The sequence below is a fragment of the Columba livia genome, chromosome 3, assembly GCF_036013475.1.
Source record: "Columba livia isolate bColLiv1 breed racing homer chromosome 3, bColLiv1.pat.W.v2, whole genome shotgun sequence".
NCBI lineage: Eukaryota > Metazoa > Chordata > Aves > Columbiformes > Columbidae > Columba > Columba livia.
The window spans coordinates 64,360,547-64,377,557 of record NC_088604.1 but is presented as its reverse complement, the minus strand read 5'-3'; the positions used below and the strand labels follow the sequence as shown (position 1 = coordinate 64,377,557).

Sequence of the window (17,011 nt, the reverse complement as noted above, 5' to 3'; positions counted from 1 at the left end):
TGCTATATCTTAGAAGAAAATAAATGCTTTTTGTAATAAAAAGTATTCCTTACATGGACTTTCAAAAACCTTATTTGTTTTCCTAAATATTTCAAGAGCAACCAAATTCTGAAAGTACCATTTGACATAAAAAATAGCAAGTCAAGAAGCCTGAATAGATGTGATCATATCATGACATCATAGTCCTACAAAAAGCTGTAATTGTCATCGTTACAAATATGTGCAGATGTGTCCTTATCTCTGCATAATTGTCCAGTTGTGCATCCAGGACAATGGGCCTTGTAGTCCTATGTTGTACTGCTACTATCAAAAGTAATTTTGAGTAATGCTGGCCCAGTCGGTTGAGTTGTAATGTGACTTTTTGATTGGCACAAGATTTGAATAGCGAACTGTTGACTCTTCCCAGTCCTGGGATACATGGTAAAATAAAGATGGTAATATTTGGTGAATGCTTTAAGTTTGTGTCTTTGCCCTGCAACACTTTGCAAGAATTGGAGAGAATAATTAGCAAGTGAATTCCAATTTGTGCTCTTTGGAATCTGCTAGAATGTGACCTAGATATTACTGAGACCTGCCTTCACATTAAGCTTTAGAAAATGTACGTTGGCATGCAGTGACTCAGTCAAGCAAAGGAAAAAGGATACAGTTCATAAATAATAATAGAGATCACAAAGCGAACAGATGAGAAAAATCTGGAAACTGGAGGGCCAAGCTGGCCTACCAATGTTCCGTGTTAAAATGCTTTTTTGTTCCTTGTAAGTTATAAAGCTTTCATTAAATGTTTTGAAAGAGGAAGGAAAGCATTGAGGTCATTTTGTATGCTGTTTCCTGGAGTGTAGTGACTGAAAAATGGAAGCTGGGCATTTAGGATTTAAAGAGTCCACATGCTGTGCAGTGGAAAAGTAGGGGTTTAACTGGTTGGTCCTGAGCAGCAAGGAGCATGCTTCAATGTGGCTTCTGCAGGAAACATTCTCCATCTGTAAGACCATTGCTAATTAAAAAGGCAAATGTTCCCTGTTTTGTTTTGATCTGAGATATCCAGCAATTAATGTTTCTTAAACAAGTTTTGAAATGTAAATTTTTCAGGAAAGGTTAAAAATAAAAATGACGTAACTTGTATGTTCTTCTGTCATCCAGTCAGCATATATTATTAGGTGAGTGGTAATGAGACCACTGAGTCATGCTGATAACTTGCTGATTCCAGGAAGACAGTATCTGAATTTCATCCTCTGTTTTTTTCTCCCACTTGTGTGATTCTCTCCTTTGTGCCTGTTCACACAGCCCTTAGTAACACACAGCCGTTGGCATGTCAGTTTTTCTCACTAAGCAACGAATGAAATAATTCCATTTTTTCATTCCCACCAGTTGAGGGAACTGACCTGACCCATCAGCAGCTTAGATAATGACAGGAGGAAGCGGGAGGAAGGGGCAGGAAAGGCCGCACATGACCAGCTCTCTCACTGCTCCTGAGCTTTTGGATTGGCTCAGGTTGTCTTGCGAAACCTTACCCTTTGGATTTGGTTATGGGGGTGCTAGCTATTCTCAGAAGTTATTATCCAAATCCAAAGTTGCTGATCTCTTGGGAAAGACTAGTAAAATAGAGTTGCTGTTGCAGGTTTACTCACAGCTCTTGAGGTTTCTTACCTCAGTGAAAATTAAGGTTTTCGTAACATGAAATACACTTTTCTAAAATTTCTTCTGTTAAAGATGTGGGAGTCTCTGATTTTACAATTTATTGTTAAATTATACTTTCTAAAGGTAACAACAGTGGATGGAAAGTTTTATCCACATTTTCCTGAGTAGCACTGTAGCAATGGTTTGGTTTTCTGTGGTCTTCACAGCAGCATTTTCAGTCTCCATTTACCCATCTCCTCTTTGCATTGGTACTTCACCTTATAAAACATTCACACATTTTCTCAGTCTTGTTTGTTTGCTCCATCTTTTGTTCTCAGACCCTGGAAAAAATAGTCAAAACTGGATTTCTCCTGCTTCTGAAAGGTTGTTTCATCCCTTCTCTGGCTGTGTGTTCTCACTGCTTCACTTAGGCTGGCTTTGCTGTTTGTCTGACAGTGTGATGGAGCTGGTCTGGGGAGTTCAGCAACAGAAAATTAACCATAGTTTTAAATTCATCTTTGTCAAACAGCTCCCCACATGGTAAAATGAACACCAGGCTTGGCCTAAGGATGGAGAGCTGTAAACACACAGGCCAGAGATTGTCACAGGACTGCAAAGAGGGGAGAAGCGGGAACTGGTTTAGCAGTAGTTCTCAATTAGGCAGATATGGCTGCAATCTCATACCTTCCTGTTTTTGCTTCAAATTGAGTGCGGGCAGATGGTCTGTCACAACTTTCCTATCCATGGGATGCTTTCATAGCCCTTTCATTGCCCAACTTTTCAGCCCTTGCAGCTTTCTTCCTCCCTCATTAGAAGTTCCAATACACTTTTTATTAACAAGAGCTTGTATTAGTAAAGTTTTGATTCTATTCATTTGCCTCAAATGTTAACCTTGACACAAATGTGCAATCGAATACAGCAGCATGCTAACTATAATTTTAAACCATAACTGCAGTCATCACCTCTAAACAGTCTATTACTCATAACAATCAGTTGTATGTATATGTGCTCTGCGTTTTAAGCTTACGAGGTCTAGAATTCCCAGTTTTTCTCTGCATCCATAGTTTTTTCGTTTCTCATTGAAGGCAGATCTTAATTTTGCTGCCGACATTGTCCAAGCCACATAGAGATGTCAGGCAGAGCTTCCTTTTCCAAATCGTTGGTTGTTCAGTTTGCAGGCATCTGGAATACCAGGGGTGAACCTTGAAATATTGTGTTATTTCCTCACTAATACTTATTAAGCCATGTCTTTTTAAAAGGAAGAAGAAACAGCTCTAGATTTAAGAACAGTTCATATTTCTTAACAGCATTAGGAGTTTGTGCTTAGTATGTGTGTGTTCATTTTGTCTGGGTTGGCTGTTTTCTCTTGCATTAAAAGCAGAGCAGTTCACAAGCTGTAAGGCTTTTATCTTTTTTTACATATTTGTGTTCTGCTGAGTAGAATAATCCCTTGCTTTTTAAGATACTGTTTTGTGGCATATACCGTAAATGTCACATCCCTTTATATTTTGACTGAGTAAAATGAGGCCCAGTTTATTCATTTGTAACACTTAGGTAAACCCTTTAATACTTACCCCTTTTCATTAGAGTTGATTCAATATTTAACACTGTAGCAGTGTTTTTCAAATCTAGCCTTTTCTGTCTGTTTCTGCTTTACAGGCATCTTAGGTAGTTACCTTCACAATGATTGGTAAGGTAGTTTGAGAAAGCAGAGCCTTTCAGCTTACCAACAGAGTTTGAAGACAGACATTGGAGAGGAGTGACAAGTAGGCTGAAAATATCAAGTTGGTCTTCAGTAAGGAATATATGTGTGTGTATATATATATATGTGTGTGTGTACGTGTGTTTATAAGTAGGGATGTGTGTGTTTTTGTTTGCATTTATCTGAATCGATCAAATAGATGTCTGCATATGTCTAAACATTGTTTCTTGGCTAGAAACTGAGCTTTATGTCAGTATAATTTGTTGTGTCAGTATAGAAGAGAATGAATGTGTATATGTGGAATTCATCTTCCAAAGACATGTCATAATTTTTTTTTCCTGAGTCAGTAGGGTAAAAAAGTACCCTATGATCATGCTCTTTTAAAGGTATTTTTCTTTGTGTTTTTTGCTTGTGTGTTGTATTAGGTACCGATTAAATGATGTAAAGTGTTTTTCAGAGTGTAAGGACTCATTTACAAGTACAAATGTTAAAATAAGCACTGTTCAAATGCAATGTCAGCTTATTTTGGGCATACAGCTGTATTGCACTGAATGAAGGTAATACTGCCTACCCTTTTAGATACCAGAGTGTTTAGTTCTTGGTGTTCTTAGCAGTAGTCATTAAATCAAAGTATTTCTGAAGCCTTGTCGTAACAAAGTTCAGCAACTTCACCTTGAATAGCCCCACTGGAATTTGAAACAGATTTATGGCAGAAACATGTGATCTGAGCAGCTGTCACACAAAACCATTTTTATAAGCCCTGAAAGTCTGGTGAACTCAGAAATCTGTTGTGTATGTTGTTTCGACCTTTTTTTTTTTTTTTTTAGATGAAGATAATACTAAATAAATCCTTTAAGGAAAACCGCTACTGTAGGTCTTTAACATAAAGCCATAGCTAAAATAAACTGGTGTGCTTGGACACATGTGCCTTTTCAACATAGGGCATAAGGACTTCAACTTTATAGCTCGCCTTTCGTGTGGAATTACAAATAGTCTGATATCGTGCGTCAATGGAGGCATAAAAGTCACAGAAAACAAAACAGGATTTGGACAAGGATCAGAGAGTAAGAGAGTCAGCATGAGAGCATGTGTCTTACGTTATGATCTTGGATTTGATTAAAAAAAAAGTTAAATTCTGTCATTTTGTCAGCATAATCTCTCTGAAGGAAAGTTAGGAAATGCTGGTTTGTTGTCTGACAATCACTCTGTTTCTGTTGCCCGGAGTACTGAGATGGGGAGGGGGTTCCAGGCTGCCTGGGGAGAAGCAGAGAGAACTGTTCCCTCTGCTGCTTCCCAGTGCTGGGGCATTTTCCCCATGTTGGGGACACTTGTGTCTGACCCGCCCTGGCCTGTTTCTGTCTCACAAACGAGCTCATTTCTCAGGGAAATAATGGAAAAGGTTTGGTTTAGGAAAAAGAAGAGGGAGCATATAGTGCAAAGGGTAACAGAGCATTCAAATGACATCCACCTATTTTTATACCACATGGTTTTCAGAAAATTTCTGCAAGATTGACTAGATTATTAAAAAAAACCACAACCTTAATTTTAACATTTGAAAAATGATTTATGTGAATGATTTTGCTATTTTTAATGGGTTTATATGGCAGTGTCAACTCTAAGTAGAAAAATAGATGGTCTGGAATGGAGAATATTTTGAGTGAAGTAATAAATGGAAGTGGGAGGGCGTAAATATTTCATATACCATGATGCATGAGATGATAGTAGACATAAGTCAGAGGTGTGATCGTGACAGATATAAATAAAAAAACATCAAAAACTACAGTTTTGAGTAGAAGAGTCACTGGAAGAAAAAACCCTTATTCTGAAAAAAATAGAATACAATTGAGTTGGTACTGCTCTATGTGACTGTATAAATACATGCTTATTAGTCTGATTATGCAGTTTATCACAATGATGCTGTTAGTTCAACAGGAGCCAACCTCAGCCGTGCTTTGATTTCTTTAAAAGTTTCAAGGTTTCATTAGAATACTTCTTTTCTTTTTTCTTTTCTATTTTTTCCTTTCTAAATAAGAATTTCTCTGTGGCTAATTTGCAAATGCCAGTTAAATAACGAGTTTTAATATGGAATTCAGAGAGCTTTTTTTCAAATAAACAGCATTTTATTAATTATTTTCCATTTTTTTTTCTTCTGCCTCTCATTTCAGAACGGTTTGATCACCACTGTCCCTGGGTAGGCAACTGTGTGGGGAAAAGAAACTACAGATTTTTTTATATGTTTATTTTATCTCTGTCCTTTCTGACAGTCTTTATATTTGCATTCGTTATCACCCACGTCATCCTTCGTAAGTATGCTGGTGAAATCAGATTACGTATGTAGCCATTTGCTTAAGTTTTTTATTTTTAAGTTAATCTTTTGATCATTCAGGGTTTATTTATTTATTTATTTATTTGCCTTTTCTCTGAAGCTTCACAAACTCTAGTGAGTCCCATTCTAGTCTATAGTAGACCCTGCTCATGTTAGTCATTGATCTAGTGCTGGCTTTATCTTAACGCAGTGTTAATTTTCTTCATTTTTTTGTCCTTTTATGGATGATTTATTGGAAAAGCAGCACACGTTCTGTATGTTTAAGAATACAGATAGTATCCTTTTCCCAAAGGACTCCTGTGTGCTTTAACTGTAAGCATGGCTCACTTGCCATCCAAGTGGGTAAATTACTAGGAGATGCAATAGAGCTATTTTTACACTTTCTGTTGTTTGCTGTTTAGTTTTACATCTTTCTCAACCCTATTTTTAACACAAGTTACTTTCATTTGCATACACTTTCTGTGAATGACCAGTTCATAATGGCTTGAAACAGATAAGCTATATGAAGATGAATATTCAGGAGTTTGATTTTTATTCTCTGAATTGGGTTTGAGGAGGGTATTATCAAGACTCTTTTGGGTACTGTCTTTTTTTTCCGCACACTGGACAAATTTTGTTAGGTCCTATATGATGGTGATGTTCCAATTTATGGTGATAGGTTATATGTCTTTAAAGACCTTTTGCAGGTTGTGGGATTTTTTTTAACCCATTATCACTAGGAAGCTTAAGAGTGTTCTATCTTTTCACTAATTATATAGGATATTGCCTTGAACGGTATTTCTGTAGTAATATTGAAAATGTGATCTTTTTATTTCTTTGTGTTCTGTGTTACAATGGAAACCTGATAGAAGTAATAATTTCCGTTTATTACACATTTATAAAGCTAGCTTGATAATGGCGATAGTTAGAGACTGTTTTACTGAAAAATATGCCACTTTGTGCTCAGTTTCCTAAATTGCTTACACTGTGCAGGGAAAATCTGTATTTTAAAAAGCAGAATTCCTGCTCTTATTTGTGCTTCACAAAAGAATGATAAGAGCACTGAGCAGCTCTCCTGCAGCTCAGAAATCTATCACATGGGCAACAACTAGAGGCACTTAATTTTGAAGGAGTCTGGATCATCAGGTTGTTCTCTCTGCCAGATGCAGCATTTGTAATACCAGTTGAAAGAGTAGTGAAAAGATGCACATATTGTTTGAAAGGGGAAAGTAATTATTGGAAAGAGAACACTTTCCATTAGTACTTAAATCCTTGACATTTATTTGGGCATACATGAGTATATACATACACACCTCTTACAATTAAGAAGGAAGCATGTTTGGTTTCTTTTTCTGTCATCTTACTTTGCTAGAATTCAGTAGTTAAAAACATTACTGGTCTGAAAACGTAAGGCTACTTTTGAAGCTAGCTTACCTTTATTTCACAAATACTACAGTGCACTTTTTTCTTTAGTTTTCAGCATATAAATTACAAATATTATGCATATATTTCATGTTTTGTATGTCAAGTAGATTTATCCAGAGGATTTTGACTTTACAGTGTCCATACCTAATTCTAAGTATGAACTAGACAAAGATCGGATAAATGAATTGTGACTCTATGTGGTTGAGAAGCACTTTGGCATTGTATAGGTGTTACAAATACTGCATAGTGAATGTTAAATGATTAATTATCTAAGTATAGCAGCTGTAAAATATTCTTGCTATGAAGGTTTGTTTGCCTTGGATGAGACAGGAAAAGCCTCCTTAGTTCTAAAGATTGGTCCTCAAAGGCAATGGGAGCAGGTATGAATTGTGATTAGTTCCTTGATGTTTGAGCTTCAAGCCCAGCTTTCAAATTTATCTACCATAATCTTGACTGTGTCCGAAAAGAGTTATTTACAAATAAGGTTTTTAATCATATCCATCACCCTACTCTTTTTGTGCCTACCATGCTTCTAGAAGTCCTCGTATCTACTTTTCTTATATTTACCACTCAGCCATTTTTGTTCTGTTTTGCAGCCCTGCAGTTCTTCGGCTGATGCTAAGCAGTAAGCAGGGTTCTCAGTCACTTAGTATGAACCTTTGCACTTGGCATAGATTGCTTTGTGTTGGTGTATCTAAATAAAGTCTCAGTTTTTCAGTCTGTGACTATGATTTTCCTGGAGTATTTCCTGGCAAAAGTCTTGATTCTAGAGGAAGTCTTGCTGATTTAGTCACATTCTGTTCTTAGCTTACCCAAAGAAGATCCTACCAGGATTACCTTTATTCTAGATACCCTGTGTTAGACTGATAGTTGTCTGATAATATTCTTTTAGGAAGGGACTAAGAGATATTTATAGCAACTTGTAGGCATTGACATTCAAAAAATTTTATAAAATCCTTTATGGTTCATGCTAATTGAGAAGTTCCCTCTCTGACCTTGTTGATTACATGGGGAACCTGTTTTGTTTATTTGTTTTTTCAAATCTATTTAGACACATTTTTTAATATATCTTGCAAGCTGGCATTTTTATAATTTTTGGTGGGCCTAATTGGTGAAAAGATATGAGATGCATCCTAACTTTTTGGGTTTTTGTGGTCTGAGGCATTCATTGGAAATTTGCCCTTTTCAGGATTAAGAATATGTGCACATAATATTATTGAAGATGATAAAATTAATTGGTAAACAAGATACTTTCGAGGAATTGCCTTGCAATTTATTTTCTTCAATTTCCCGAAGCTCAACACATTTTCAGTACTAGTGTCTGTGTTGAGATTCACAACGTTACTCAACACTTTGAGGCATCAGTATTTCAACTGTTTGTTGCAGTGAGGAACATTCCCCTTCTGATATTTTGGGAACTGCTTGGAAGAGTATGACCAGCAGTAGGGAATAGAGATCACACCTACCTGCTGTCATTGCCCTTAAGGATCCTAAAAATAGTAAGAAGGTAGGGGAAGTTCCATTAGTCTTGTGCCTGGAGGCTAAAAACCAGTTATGAGAGTCTGAAAAGGCTCAGAAATAAAAGGTAAGTAAATTTCAGTTTTTGGCAAACTGTAAAATTGATGAGGCAGGTCTAGGGAATACATATGTGTACACAAACACGTATACTTTTTTATTTTTTGTTTTCAAGACAAGATTCATTTCTCTTCATACAAATCTTCAGAAGAATTCAGTTAAGGGGAAATTTTTTGTTGTGGGATGCATTTAAATAATTTAAATTATACAGTAAAATGCAAACAGTGTGCCTATAGCTATGTGATATTGAGTCCATTTCTACAAAATAATTAACTTGTTGCAATCAGAAAATTGTTCAAATTACCCTTTTTGATTAATATCTCATGGTTGTGGAACTCCAGTGGATGCTTCTGCATATTGAATTCATTGAATCAGGTTGCTCTTGAGCTCTTTTCAGGTAGTAGATATTCCTTTATTTGTCCAAATGTGACAAGGACCTGTTAGAAAAGCCTTCTGTACAGGTGCAGTAGGAGCAGGATTAGAGCTGAGAGAACTTTGACTGCTTCCAGAACAAAGGAGAATCTGAGAATAGCTGAGAATCTGGGTTTATAGAATAAGTTTTCCAAATCAAAAAGTAGCTTTGAAAAAGAGTATTTCAAAATAAAAAAGTAGCTTATAATTTTTTTTGTATGATGTCTGAAAAGAACAAGAATAATCAGAAATCTTGTTCATGGGAAAGTATGCGTGTATCAGTTTGGTATGAGTGGGAAAATATCCTGCAGATGTTAGACCTGATAACTTACCCAAGGTTTTTTTCTGATGTTGCTGCTGAGCAACATATTCTCAGATTCATATTAGTAAATCTATTCTATGATTATTCAGTTGATCTTCAAATATTAATTGTGTTAACTATGGTGAAAACAGCCTGCAATCCAGTTTCCTACTCAGCTGGTATTTTTGGGTTCTGTTTCTACAGGTTCTCAACAAACAGGGTTCCTCAATGCCCTGAAGGACAGTCCGGCAAGATATCCTTTCACTGAAACAAATTGTAGATCTTGTTGCAAAATAACATCTGAGATGTGGTTTTGCTTGTTTTCTTGCTGTTGTTGGCTATGTGCATTTGGGATTTCATCAGTTAATGATTTCATCACTTCCTGCACAGTAGGATTTATCAACACATGTTGGAGGTAGACAAGAGACTATAGCCTGCGGTGGTTTTTTTTATTCTTCTTTTGCAGAGTAGTATTTTTGACAAAAGTGTCGTTTCCCTGTGTAGTGGAAATACACTCCATATATTTGTGGTGGAATTCATAAATATATATCATACTATACCAATGCTATGGTTTTATTTAAAATATTCAATAATTCTTCTGCTCTTACAACGGATAGTATCCAAAATGGCTGATCTTGTCAGGATAGAAAAAGTAGATTGTGGAGCACCATAACCTTGTGGAGAAACCATAAGCTGCCCCTGCAGAATTCAATTCCTGAAAGTATTCTTATGTTGATTTCCTCATTTTAAATAACTAATTTTCAAACATCAACATCTGTTTAGTTACATTAAAGTATACACATGCATACACAGGGACTACTGTTGTTCAGCCTGGAGAAGAGAAGACTCTGGGGAGACCTCACGGTCTTTCAATACATAAAGGGGTTTCATAAGAAAGATAGAGAGACTTTTTACCAGGACCTGTAGTGAAAGGGCAACAGTTTTAAACTGAAAGGGTAGATTTAGGTTGGCTATAGCAAAGAAAGTTTTTACAATGAGGGTGGTGAGGCACAGGAACAGGCTGCCCAGAGAAGCTGTGGATGCCCCATCCCTGGCAGTGTTCAAGGCCAGGCTGGATGGGGCTTTGAGCAGCCTGGTCCAGTGGAAGGTGTCCCTGCCCATGGCAGTGAGGTTGGAACTAGATGATCTTTAAAGGCTTCTTCTGTCTGAAAGTAGCTAACATAATTGAAAAAAATAGGAAGCTGACATAACTTCTGTTTAGCTTCTTCTTTATATTTCTGCACAGACTTTAAGCTTCCCTCTCCTTGTGTGTGTGTTTTGAATGGCTTGTGTCTGAACAAGCAGTTTACAACTCTCACAAAGATACTATAAAATAATTCTTTCCTGTACTTGTGCCAAGGAAAAGTCTTTTGTCCATTGTGCCTCACACAGTTTGCTCTTTTCCAGAGAAGAATAGGAAGAACAAACTCTTACTCTGTCATTCAGAGTTGTACATAAAGACAGACCTCTCTTTCCAGGTAGTTTTTCTAAGTGTCAAATTCTCCAAATTCTGCAGATACCTTTTTTTGTGTGTGTGTGCTTGTCAGATAATGTCACTGAGCTGTATACTCCCTTTCTAAACAAACCCACTCTTCAGAGTTTTTTGATGCAAATAATTTTACAAAGCTCAAACAAACTGTTCTAAATAGCAGAATAGCTTCCGATTAAAGTAATTACAATCACTTGTTACAAAAGATGATTATTTCAAACTATTTTCAAACTGATAATAGCTTTTAATTGTCCTTAAATCAAAGGTAATTGATTATGCATCTGAACAATGGATTGCTTATTCATAACTTGTATTTAGTGATGTGCTGCTTTAAAAGGCTCAGTTGTGCATGTTGTAGAAATGGCTGGTTTGGTAGTGATATGTTGGACAATGTAATAGCTTGGTTACAATTCAAACAGTAAAAAATGAAATTGTCCAAATGGTGTTGGGCATGCTGCTTTAGAGCAAGCCAGTCAATTCAGGCACAGAGAACATTGCCATTTCTATCTTGCTAATAATGCTGTGTAAGATACCAAGGGAGTGTTATACTATATGCTAGTAAGCTATGCTTTATGTTGAGAATATATTGCTTTTTTGTGTTTGGTTTTTTGTTTTGTTTTGTTTTGTTTTTCCCCAGTAGGAATTACTATGTGGAGGGGAAAACTCACATTTCAGGACCCATTTGAGTATGACAAGGAACATCCTGTCAGTGGTGTGCTGAGGCTGCAGGGAGCCCTTATCCCTCTCAGGTTCCCCTTGTCTGACCTGGTGATTCTTCCCATTATTCTTGGTGTGTAGATTCTACCCAACAGTACTCATCCGCCGCCTCCCTTATGATTTCTACCCTCTCAAAGCCCAGTTAGGTGGACTTGCATTGTGTGTTATGTTTTGGGGCTGTTTCCTTCTTTACACCTTTCTGAACCCTCTGCTGACAACAGTTGCTTCCTCATCCATACTCCTTCATTCTCTTTGCTTTAGCTGTGGTTGTTGCACAGTCAACTGAGACTGAGTTCCTGTCTTGTGTTGGTTTGATTCCACATCGTCTGAGGGGGAGAAGAGAGGGAAAGAGTAGTGAACACGCTGCTCAGCAAGGCACTTTGGTCATCCTGCTGCTTTTGGAGCAGATTTGCCCAGAAAGCAAATGTCTCTTTTTTGGCTTTATTAACCACTCTGAGTGAAGGACATTCTAGGGGAAGTTATACAGATAATACAGAGGTTTCCCAATTCATTAGGTGAGAGCAGACCTGCAGTACAAGACTCTGCTGTTTACTAATATTAGGATTATTTATCGCAAATACTTTTGTCCATCCATGCATTTTCCAGTCTGTGTCTCTGTATAATGGTGAAGAGCTGTCACATTTCTCTCCTATTGATAGGTTCAGTGATAAGGATGTTTTCATATGTTTTAAGGCCGCGTCCTTGGTCTGCAAGATATTGAGTTGGTATTGTCTTGGAAACTGACTTCACTGAAGGTTGGCATACAGTTAATACACAGATTATTTTTATCCTATTATTTTCGCATTGTCTTTTTCCTACTGATTTCTTGTATCTATTTTTCTAGGAACCAAAGCCTTTTCTGCTGTTGATTCATGTTCTGTAAAAAGAATTTACTATTGAAGTGTTGTAGGAAATAAGTCTTAAAGCAGACGTATTCTGAGTTCATGGCTATTGTGTGTAAATAAAAATAAGTATAAATAAAGAACTATGGCAGGAAGCCTTCTGTAGAAAGTTGCTCTTTATGCTTGATTATATAACGTTTAGAGGCAACTTTGTCTTATTGCTGCGATGATGACTCCTTTAGAGCTAAAGGAATGATATAAACTGTAGTCATTATGCAACACTGAGTGCTGACTGACTTCCCTAGTATATAATCTCACTTTCTAAAGTCTGGTTCCTTTTTTATGGCATTTGGGTTATGCAGTTTATAAGGAATGAAAACACAGGTATTTTGAAAGTGAAAAAAATGGAGTGAAAGATGCAAGCTTAAAAGTAACAGTAAACCTAATAGTGCAGTCTGGTTTTTAAATTTTGTACTACCCCAAGGAATGTAGGTCTGTGCTTTTAATCTACATTGTTGCAGATGAGGGAAATTAGATTAAAGGTTGGTCTTGCAGTGCAAAACCACTCAGTTGATGTAGTTCAAACCAAATCAGGACATTCATTAAGATACAATCATTATATCATTATATAAAATATAATCATTAATATATAGATCACTGATTGTTGTATAATTGTATACTGAGGGTCAATATCAGTAACAGAAAAGATAAATGGCTATATTAGACACTGAAGGAATGTTAATAAACACACACAAATGTCTAAAAACTGTTCTGTACCTGAACCCCCAGAAGTTATAGTGTGCACACACATGTACATGTACCCACCTTTGCTGCTCTCTAGAAGATGTGGGTGCTCTTGCTATACATATCCCTGTGCTGCTCCTTACAACACGCAGGTGAGAAAGCACTCCCGGTGCTCACATACGTGAACCACAGGTGCAAGGCCCTATATGCTGCAGCCCATACCAGCAGTCTGCTGTCTGGGTGCAGACTGTTAACAGTGTTGGAGAATGGAGGGTGCTCTGGGCCAGGCAGATGCCAGCAGAGTGACTTGTGACTGTACCAAACCAAATTTTGACTGGTGCTGTTCCCACTTCAAGTTCTCATCTGCTACTTTTTGTGATTTTTCTTACACTTCAGGCTGATGTCTCATTCAAAAAGTCTTCTTGTAGTTGCTCGGCTGCTCTTAATAGCAGCACAGTGAGTTGGGAGTTAACAATCTTCCTCTTTAACATAATAAGTTTTGGCAAATGCTGCTCAGTGTTGAGTATTCAACCTCACTCCAACTATTTACACTCACAGTTTTAACAGTTGTTATCTGGGCCATTTGCAAAATCTGGGCCATTCAGGCACCCCCACAGTTGTAATGTAGACTATACCCAGTTATTAGAGGGACTTGAGAGAGCAAGTACACTTTGTATTTTACTCAGAGTAGTGCACTTCGCTGCTAGTATTAAGATCCCTATCAGAATCTTGACTTCAGTAACAACAGAAAGACAGGAGAGTGTACCAGTTAGAACATATGACTGAGATGCAGTTTACTCAGTTGTTGTTGTCGCTATATTTATAAGCACAGATCTAGAACCTTTAGTCCTCATGCAAGACTCTCATTGTGCACTAAATATTTGTATAAAGATACCTGTTCAGTCTTTGCCATTCAGCTGGCCTTGGGTTACCTCTCTTGTGTCTGGTCTTCCCCTCACCCCACCAGAAGTGTTATTTACTGTTACTTATCAACAAGTGTGACTTTTATAGGGTGAACATGAAAATTTGAACTTCAGCAATTAAGATCAGAACCACTCACCAGTAGTTTATGGCCTTTTTCTGTTTGCAGAGACTTCAATATTTGTTGGTATAGATTCTATTCAGTGGCCTGTACACTAAAGCCTACTGACAATAGGCTTGCTTTTCTGAGTTTAATTTTTGCTGACCCCTTTGAAGTACCCCAGAGATCTCAAGGGACTTGTGGACTATAAGCTGGCTACCTGGAGTTTTGTTACTGTAACTACATGTTATTGGATGTATGTTTCTTTTTGCCATTTGCATATATTTCCTTGACTTTCAATCACTGTGCTGGAAGCTGTGGTGTGTTTTTTCTCAGTATGGTCCATTGTGGGCCTCTCAGGTTTTCACACATATTTGATCAGCTCCAATCAAACAACAAATGAAGATGTAAGTTCATAGTGTATGTCTACATGTATGTTTCTAAACAGCAATAAGGAGGAAATTATTCATTCTAATTGTATGCAGTTTTTTCTCTGTTATTCTTGGAGAAGTTATAGCTCTCTGCATAATTTTGTGAATGCCTCAGTAGGAAAAAAGGAAGTAACATGGTCATGCTTGATTCAAAATACCAGAGGAGATCTTGTGGACACTATTTTTTGCGGTTTGAAGATGTGTTTGTTACATAGTGTGTCCATCATGATTTACACCCACAGCATCTGTATCTTAAAAAAGGAAAATATAGAAGAGAGAAGACAAGTATATTTTATACAGTAGGAAATTACTAAATATTTTTCAGTATCTGTTTTTTACTGGGAGTCCTAAATATTCTTTGACTCAATAACAGCTTAATATAAAAATTGCAAAGTATGTTGAATTCTCAAAACAAAAATGACATACTTTATTTTTTCCCTTTGAAATTTTGTTGCCAGTCTGAGGTCTAAAACTTCTGGCAAAGAGTATATGATTAATTTAAGGGTCAACTTCCTCATTTCTACAATTGCCCTATTTTGCATGTAGGTTTCCCTTATTTTGATGTGAAACTATGTTGAACTGTGTGTGGAAGCTTCATGTGTCCTCCTCTAACTAAAAAGAGAAATAAAAAATGAATGAAAGGAGAGAATAAAAATAGCTAGGCAGCTAATGGTATAAAAAGCTTGCTGGAATTTGGCAAGTCATCTAACAAATTACTGCAAGTTTAAAATTATTGTAATTTTTTGTTGTACCTTTTTCATAGCTATCTGGCAAATGTAAAAGTAGCATCTTTGGGACTGTCAAACTCATGTTTTGTAATTGTTTAAGGTTATGGTTAAAATTAAGTTTTACAATAAACAGCAATTAACCAGAAAAAACTTAGCAAGCAGGCTCAGAGTGAATTGTGCCTCAGCATCAAGTATCCAAGCAACTAGCCTGACTTTGAAGAAATCTACCTCATTAATAAGACAGATGAGATACTCTGGTATTCCTCAGTTATTATGTTTAAGCCAACATCATCTCTCTAGATGGACCCAGTGTGCTTCCAGCATCCCCCCCTTCCCTCCAATAAGTGTCTGTTTTGGATTGGTGAAAGGCAGAGAGCAGGGAACTGCAGCAGTGTAACACGTCTGAATTTCAAATAGACTCTTCAGTAATGTCATGTAAAGCATGCATTTCCAGTTGAATACAGTAAGGCATTTTAGTCACCCTCTGCAGTATTCCACAAACAGAAAAGCAAGACTGGCTAAAAATAACCCCACATAATATGGGCTAAAAGGTAGTAATGACTGCAGTTGCTTTATAATATTTTAGAACCATTTGTGGGCATTAGGAAAGATAATGTGTGGTATTGTGCAGCTTGAGAACTTACCCAAGAGTATGGAAAAGAAGTCCTCTATGGCTGACTTTAATGGTTTGTTGCAATTGAACCTCTTCTGTAAAGCACACCATAATACTTGTAGAATTCAGCTCAGACCATTATGTTTAGATGCTGAAATTCCTACTATGATTATATTGGTCCTTTGAGATTTTGGGTTGTCTAAATCTATGGAGGTAAAGCATGTGCTTGCTTGTAAGATTTTAGGGCCCAGTCTTTCATAAGAGCCCAAAGCCCTAAGCTATTTGGAAAGTGTGATCATGGGTTTTCTCTGGTCTGCATCTGATGTAAGTAGCATGTTGCTGCTTTGGAGACCCTTAATTTGTCTCAGCCATATTCTGTATTGTATTATATGTGATGCATCTTGTTCATATCGCTTCAGATTAAAGGATCATGGTCAAATAAAAGAGGTAAAGAGAACTATAATCCGTACAGTTATGGCAACATCTTTACTAATTGCTGTGCTGCACTCTGTGGGCCCCTCTCTCCAAGGTAAGAGTATGAAAAGTATGAAAATGAAACCATATGATTATTGATGAAAAAAAACATTCTTTCTGATTGCTTGGATTTACTCCACAGAAGTAATATTGTGTTTCGCTGCCCATTAGAAGCTTTAATTAAGTTTTTCTTTAGTAATAAAGAGATAATTTGGTAAATTGTGGTTACACTAAGTTAGTGATGAGATCCCATAAAATATATTTAAGCTCGACATCTAAAATGGAAGTAGATTTGTTTATCTGCTCTTTAAACCTTTGCCACTGCAGTTAATAACTTCTAGCAAGAAAAAATTTCTAGTAGCTAGCTTTTGCATGTTGGGCGATTTGAAAGTTAATTGAATTCTTGCATATCTAACAGATATGACATGAATTTAGGAGAATTTAGGAACCTTGACTCTACTACTAGTTTGATAATTGTTCATTTTTGTCTTTTCACTCTGAACTGTTTTATTTAAATTAACAATGATTTTCCTTTATTTGTACAACTGTTAACATATATACATTAAGCTGAATTTGGTCATCTTACACCAAAGCAGTTTCAGAGAAAGCTTAATGGATT

General features: G+C 36.8%; 1 protein-coding gene across 7 annotated transcripts in view; it reads left to right on the top strand.

Moving 5' to 3' along the window:
• ZDHHC14 (zinc finger DHHC-type palmitoyltransferase 14) overlaps positions 1-17,011 on the top strand; it is a 109,696-nt gene that overhangs the window by 78,821 nt on the left and 13,864 nt on the right. For 6 of the 7 annotated variants that reach the window (XM_021294735.2, XM_021294733.2, XM_005507667.3 and 3 more), the window contains 4 exons: positions 5,482-5,619; positions 9,538-9,586; positions 14,451-14,553; positions 16,338-16,447. In XM_021294735.2, coding sequence (XP_021150410.1) covers positions 5,482-5,619; positions 9,538-9,586; positions 14,451-14,553; positions 16,338-16,447 — 400 coding nt within the window. The remainder of the gene's footprint in view (positions 1-5,481; positions 5,620-9,537; positions 9,587-14,450; positions 14,554-16,337; positions 16,448-17,011) is intronic. The other variant, XM_065057311.1, reaches the window with a different exon arrangement.